The sequence below is a fragment of the Cajanus cajan genome, chromosome 1, assembly GCF_000230855.2.
Source record: "Cajanus cajan strain Asha chromosome 1, NIPB_CcT2T_4, whole genome shotgun sequence".
NCBI lineage: Eukaryota > Viridiplantae > Streptophyta > Magnoliopsida > Fabales > Fabaceae > Cajanus > Cajanus cajan.
The window spans coordinates 62,990,647-62,997,721 of record NC_138517.1 but is presented as its reverse complement, the minus strand read 5'-3'; the positions used below and the strand labels follow the sequence as shown (position 1 = coordinate 62,997,721).

The following is a 7,075-nucleotide window of genomic DNA, read 5'->3' as shown; positions in this document are numbered from 1 at the left end:
CCAAATTATCCCAAACACTAAGAAATAATAAAAGAAGCAAAATAAGCCCAATATTGGGTACCAAAATACCCAAGGCCCTTTAAGCTCGAAAATAGGCCCGATAAGCCTATGGCCTAAAAATCCTAATCTATGTGGTTCAAAATACAAGAATAAAATATGAAACTTATACTAATATAATATATACAATTAGAGGAAAAATGGAGATCTCAGGGTGTGGCCCATGTGAGGAGCAATTTGGGCCCACCAAGCCTACTAGGCCCACTGGGCTCTAAACTAACCCAAATCTTCATGTCTAGCCCATTCCTCTTAGGTCCTTCAATGTGTCACCTCTTGACCTCCTTGGCATGATTCCATCAAGTTGGCTTATGGTGCAAGCTAGATTAACCTTGGTTAAGTGTAATCATGGTCATCTATCTTATACTTAAGCTAACTGATTGAAGTCGTATCCGGTCAAATAAAACAAGTAAATGTAGTACTAGGAAGTTGTCCTAGGTCATCTCCCAAGGACTGATCTTTTCTGTCAAAGGTTCAATCACGTAATGGGGGGGTTTGGTTCAGATTTATCAAAGTTTAAAACGCAATAAAATACAAAGTAGGATTAACTCCTTGTTAAGATTGTAACTCTCTTATCCCTGGTTCACAAGACATTTCTCTGTCAACTCAATCCTTGTTCCATCTGAGTTAACCAACTAAGCGAAGATTAACTCAACATTTCCCTACATAATTTAAGCAAACATATACAACATTAAACTTCTCCACAGGATTAAGCAAATTGTGGCATTAATCGCAAGCAACCCGGATTCATTAAGCATGAACAGATGTTGAAAACGTATTAATACAGAAATCCAATGAAGAAAAAGAAAGCGGAAAAGAGATGCATATACGAATAAAACCTCAAATAGAGATTACAATCTGCTCAAGGAGCCAATCCCAAGGGTTTTAGCCTTCTATCAAACCGAAAATGCAGTAGAACATAGTCAGCAAGGAAGAAGAAGAAGAAACTAACCATCTATATTCATTCAAATGTAAAACGCAGTCTCAAATACAAGAAGAAAAGAAAAACATGAAAAGGAAGAAGAAGCAGAACAGAAAATGTGAAGCTAGAAGCAAAAATGAGAGAAAACTCAAAGAAGAAGCACCAGAAAAATGAAAAACGTGGTCACATCACTAAAGGCTGGTGGCTACATGGTTAGCCCTAACTTAGGTCCTAAAACCCTAGAAGAGTAAATGGACCCCTTTCCCATGTGTTTGGCCCGAAATTACAAAAACGAGGTTAACAAAAATGTAAGTATGTTGCTGATGTGGCGCTAATGTGGTGATGTGGTGCTGACATGGCGCTGACGTGGCACTTTATATCTTGAAGTCCAAAAATAATATCCAAGCCCAAAAATGCTTGATGAGTCAATATTTTCCCCTATTTTCTTAACTTTCTGTACTTATTTTAATCTCTGATTTGCGCTTAATTGTTGATTACATGCACTGTTTTCCATTTGGGCTTTAATTGGACCGGTAATTCACATTTTAACTAATTTGAATTTTCTAGATCTAATTATTCCATATTTTTATTTTCAGGGCAGTTTAATAATTAATTGAGCTTGGAATTAATTTTTGGACTTCAAGAGGAGCTGCCACGTCATCTGCCATGTCATGCTGCACCATTTTCCACCTCAACATTCATTTTTAGTTTTTAGGCTATTTTATTGTTATTGGGTCAGACATGTAATTGTTTTGGGGCCCAATCTCATTTTAAGTCATTTTAGGTTTAGGCTAGGGCTGACTTGGCAGCCACTAGAGGAGGGGTCTGATGTGACCACGTGAAAAGTGCCTCCTTCATATTTTTGGGCAGACGTTTTGCTCTCTTGTAGCCTAGCTTCACGTTTTGTTCTCCTGGAGCTGCCATTTTCGTTTTACTCTCTTCTTCTCCTCTTATATGCATTTTGTATCTGAACTGAACCTTTACATTTGAAATACAAATTGTCATTTTCGTTTCCTTCTCTGCCTTGCATTTTCGTTTTCTGTTTTCATTTTAATATGGAAGGCTAAAAAAACCCCTGGGTTGGGTTCTTGTTGTGGATTGTAATCTCTCTTTGAGGTTGGGTATGTTTGTATGTCTCTGTTCTGCTTGTTCTTCTCCATTTAACCTCTCTGTCCATGCTTAATGGGCTGTGCTCCAAGCCACAGTTGCTTAATCTGTGAAGAGGTTGATGTTGTATACGTTTTCTTAATTCGTGTAGGGAAATCTTGAGTTAATCTTCGCTTAGTTGGTCAACTCGGATGGAACAAGGATTAAGTGGTTAATAGAGTAATGTTTGAGAACCAGGGATAAAAGAGTTACAATCCGAACAAGGAGCCAATCCATTTTTACTTGCTGTTTTATTTCGTTTTATTGTGTTACGAACTGAAAACCTGAAAGCAAACCCCCCCTACTGTGTGTTTAAGCCTTTAACAGTAAACGACGGTCCTTGGGAGACGACCTAGGAGTCACTTCCTAGTACTACATTTAATTGTATTTATTTGACCGGATACGGCTCTGATCAAATTTGGCGCCGTTGCCGGGGATCTTCGGTTGCTGTTATAGGCTGTGTGTTTGTGTGTTAATTGTTCTGTTGTGTGTTTTGTGTTTTAGAGCTCTGATATGTTTTGTGTGTAGTGTATTAGTGTATCAGTGTTAGTGTATCAGTTTCTGTTTCAATTTTGTATGAACTTTGTGTATCAGTTGGTGCTTGCGTTTGTGTGTCATTGCATGTTATTTGTGAGCCAGCTGAAGAATTCAATTCATGTTGTTAAGTTTGATGAACAGTAACCATTGGAACAGTAACTCGAATTTGGTTTTGGTGTATTTGCTGTCATGTGTTTGGCATAGTTGATCTTTATTGCATTTGATAGCCCATTGTTAACCAATTATATTGATTCCATTTGGTGTGCTGAATCATTGTTGTGTGTGTTGAGTTTCAATTTTGGTGCATTTCGTGGTGCATGTGGCTCAAAATCTGGTGCATTTTGGCTCAAAATCTGGTGCATGTTGGCTAAAAATCTGGTGCATTTTCCCCTGTTTTTTGGTGCATTTTCTGGTCAGTTTTGGTGCGTGTTCTGTTTCGGCTGGGCATGCTCTGTTTTGGCTGCCTACTACTCCTCTGTTCGGGTGCCAAAAATGTGGGAAAATGGTGTGCAAGTGTGCAAAATCTGGTCCAATTTGGTGCACATGAATAGTGCTGAATAGTGCCAAATTTTCCAATTAATTGTGATTTTTGTTTTTGATAGCTAGACTTGTTATTTTTGTCTGATTTTTTTTGTGGGAACTTCTTTCAACCTATATTTTGTGTAAAAAATAGCTAGGGCACATAGTTTGGTCAAAATTTGGAGATACAATTTTTTAAAAAAACTTTTTCAGCAAAACTTCAAGGGGCCATAACTTTTGCTCTGGTTATCGGAATTAGGCAAACTTTTTTTTCATTTTGTGTAGAAAAAAAAGATCTATCCAACCCACATAGATACGCTGTGTGGCCCCAGCCAGATCTTCAAAAAAACGTCATTCACTATTTCTTTTGTATTTTTGAAGTTTTATTTCACTATTTTTCCAAACTTCTATAATTTTTAAAAAATAGTTAGGTTTTGAATTTTGTTCTCAACTTTTTTGTGGTAGTGTCTTATGATTTTAGGGTGATGTTGGTGCATTAGTTTTGATATTTTCTGACTTTTCATGGAAATTCCCAGTTTACCCCTACTGTTCACGTGTCCTGATGCATGTGTTGCATGTAGTGCATGACTAGGAGCAACCCTGGTTATTTGCATCCATTTGATCCTGAAATTGATAGAACATTCCATAGATTAGTTAGAGAGCATATAGTTCCATCTTTAGATAGTGATAGTGATAGTCAGTGTTAGTGATAGTGTAAGTGTTGCAACTGAACTTCATTCAAGTCAACCTGAAAACATGGGTGAACATAATGGACCTCAAGAGAGAACACTTAGGGAGATGGCTGCACCTGATTTCACATATGAGAGTCTGTGCATTCAATATCCTGAGGAAGATGTTCCTTTTGTGCTTAAAACTGGACTGATCCATTTGTTGCCTAAGTTTCATGGTCGTGCAGGTGAGGATCCACACAAGCATCTCAAGGAGTTCCACATAGTTTGTTCCACCATGAGGCCACCTGATGTCCCTGAAGATCACATCTACCTGAAGGCATTCCCTTTTTCATTGGAGGATCTTGCCAAGGACTGGTTGTATTATCTGGCTCCTGGTTCAATAACAGGTTGGAATGATTTGAAGAGAGTGTTCCTGGAAAAATTCTTCCCTGCATCCAGGACCATTGCAATTCAGAAAGACATATCTGGAATTAGGCAACTCATGGGGGAGAGCTTATACGAGTACTGGGAAAGATTCAAGAGGCTGTGTGCTAGCTGCCCTCACCATCAAATTTCTGAGCAGTTATTATTGCAATATTTCTATGAGGGGTTGAACATGATGGATAGAAGCATGATTGATGCAGCTAGTGGAGGAGCCTTAGGAGATATGACACCTGCTTCTGCTAGAGGGCTGATTGAAAAAATGGCGTCCAACTCACAACAATTCAATATGAGGAGTGATGCCATAGTTGTGAGGGGTGTGCATGATGTGGTAGCCCCAGATTCCACTGAACACAAGAAGCTGGAGAGTAAGATTGATGCTCTCACCACCTTGGTTTCACAACTGGCTGCAAATCAAAAATCAGCTCCACCACCAGCAAGAGTATGTGGCATCTGCACTTCAATTGGTCATCCAACAGATGCTTGTCCCTCCTTGCAAGAATCTTCTACAGGTCCTGATGCCCCACAAGCATATGCTGCCAACATTTACAACAACAGACCTCCACACCAGCAACAACATAATTATGATCTGTCTTCCAATAAATACAATCCTGGTTGGAGGAATCATCCTAACTTGAGGTGGGGAAACCCTCAACAGTAGCAAAATCCACCACCTTTTCAGAATAATCCCTCAAGTTCTACATATCAGCCTCCTCAACAGAGACCTCCTCCTGCACCTGTAGCCCCACCAGCTCCTCAACCTTCTACTTCTGAACCTTCATTGGAGGAGTTAGTGAGGCAGATGACTCTTCAAAACATGCAGTTCCAACAAGAGACCAGGGCTTCCATACAGAGTTTGACAAATCAGATGGGTCAGATGGCAACTCAGCTCAATCAGGCACAGTCCCAAAATTCAGACAAGCTATGATGGAAAAAATTTGGAGGAGTGAATGTTGTTCTTCTCCTATTCTTCACCTAGGCTTGGATCTTCTTCAAGGAGCTTGAATCCGAAGATGGAGAACTCTAAAATGATGAAGGAACACGAGTGGAATGAGGTCTAGACTTGGATGGAAGCATCCAGGCTCAAAGATCAATGGAAGACTCACTTCAAAGAGAAGGAAGAAGATGAACTCCCTAGGTTTTTGAGGTGAATTCTCAAGAAGACTTTGAAAAGGAAATTCCGCTCTTGGCTCTCAAATTTCATATAAGGTTCAAAGTGAATACAAAAGGTGAAAGAATGGCTTAAGTATGCACGGAATTGTGACCCATAGGTGCCTAAACTAAAGCCTCACAAAATGGCGCCTAAAGTTTGAATTCAAATTTAAATTTTGAATTCAAACTTTGGTGCACATGTGTAAGTCCGAAAATTTAGGTACCAAGGTGCATTTAGGTGTGATTTGAGAGTCATTTAGGGTTAATTTGAGTGGCACATGTTCAGCCACCCATGGTGCTAAACATCTGACTCAAATGTAACTTAAATGACTTCCAAATTAAACCTAATTTAACCTAATTAGCATACTTTAGTATTCCTTGTATTTTCCTATTCTAATGACCTAATTACATTGGTCAAACAATTACAATGGAAAGGAAAAATTACAAGAATGAAAATGAGCCCAATATTGGGTACCAAAAGGCCAAAGGCCCATGAAGCCCAAAACTAGGCCCAACAAGCCTAAAACCTAAAATGCTACTCTATGTGCTCCAAAATACAAGACCAAAATATATGATACCTATACTAACATGATGTATACAAAACATACGAAAATAGCTATAACAAAATATGGCCCATGAAAAGTTCAACTTGGGCCTTCCAAGCCCATAGGGCCCATTGGGCCTGGACTGGCCCAATCTTCCATGTCTAGCCCACTCCTCTTGGCTCCTTCAATATGTCACCTCTTGCCTTCCTAGGCATGATTCCATCAAGCTACCTTCACAGATTGTGCAGAATTCGAAAAATGTGAGTGCCATCACCTTGAGGTCTGGCAAACAAATTGACATACCAGCACCACCTACAGCTGTTGTACCCCCACCTGAGCCTACAGTTGAGAAAGAGGGCCATACAAGTAGTAGCAAAAATTTTCATGCAGGTGGACCTTCTTCCAGTACACACAGTGATGATCTACATCAGCCTCCTATCCCTCTTCCATTTCCACCAAAATCAATTCCAAGCAAAAAGATGGAGGAGGTTGATAAGGAGATATTGGAGACTTTCAGGAAGGTGGAGGTGAACATACCTTTGCTAGATGCCATCAAGCAAATTCCCAGATATGCTAAGTTCCTGAAAGACTTGTGCACCCACAAGAGGAAGCTGAAGGGCAATGAATGAATCAGCATGGGAAGAAACGTCTCAGCACTCATAGGTAAATTTGTTCCACATATTCCTGAGAAGTGTAAGGACCCAGGTACATTTTGTGTACCTTGCATTATTGGTAACAATAAATTCGAAAATGCCATGCTTGATTTAGGAGCTTCAATTAATGTCATGCCTCTGTCTATTTTTAATTCTTTGTCTCTTGGCACTTTGCAACCTACGGGTGTGGTCATTCAGTTGGCCAATAGGAGTGTTGCTCACCCCATAGGTTTTATAGAGGATGTCTTGGTTCGGGTTGATGAACTAATTTTTCCCGCTGATTTCTATGTTCTTAATATGGAGGAGGGATTCTCCCATGGTTCTGCCCCAATCATTTTGGGTAGACCATTTTTGAAAACAGCCCGGACCAAGATTGATGTTTATGTTGGCACCTTGTCTATGGAATTTGGTGATATTGTTGTTCATTTTAATATT

At 39.6% G+C, this 7,075-nt stretch overlaps 1 protein-coding gene across 1 annotated transcript; it reads left to right on the top strand.

Annotated features, from left to right (window-relative positions):
• Positions 1-3,934: 3,934 nt before the first annotated feature.
• On the top strand, positions 3,935-5,218 carry LOC145955209 (uncharacterized). Its single transcript, XM_083069921.1, has 3 exons — positions 3,935-4,004; positions 4,095-4,929; positions 4,987-5,218. Exons 1-3 carry the CDS (start codon positions 3,935-3,937, stop codon positions 5,216-5,218), a joined length of 1,137 nt encoding a protein of 378 aa, XP_082926047.1.
• Positions 5,219-7,075: the final 1,857 nt, after the last annotated feature.

Excerpts from the sequence above, each read along its gene's own strand:
- LOC145955209 (XM_083069921.1), top strand. The coding sequence starts at position 3,935 with ATGGGTGAACATAATGGACCTCAAGAGAGAACACTTAGGGAGATGGCT. Across the intron at positions 4,005-4,094 it reads ACCTGATTTCACATATGAGA|GTGAGGATCCACACAAGCAT; the intron begins GTCTGTGCATTC and ends ATGGTCGTGCAG. Across the intron at positions 4,930-4,986 it reads AGGAATCATCCTAACTTGAG|TTCTACATATCAGCCTCCTC; the intron begins GTGGGGAAACCC and ends TAATCCCTCAAG.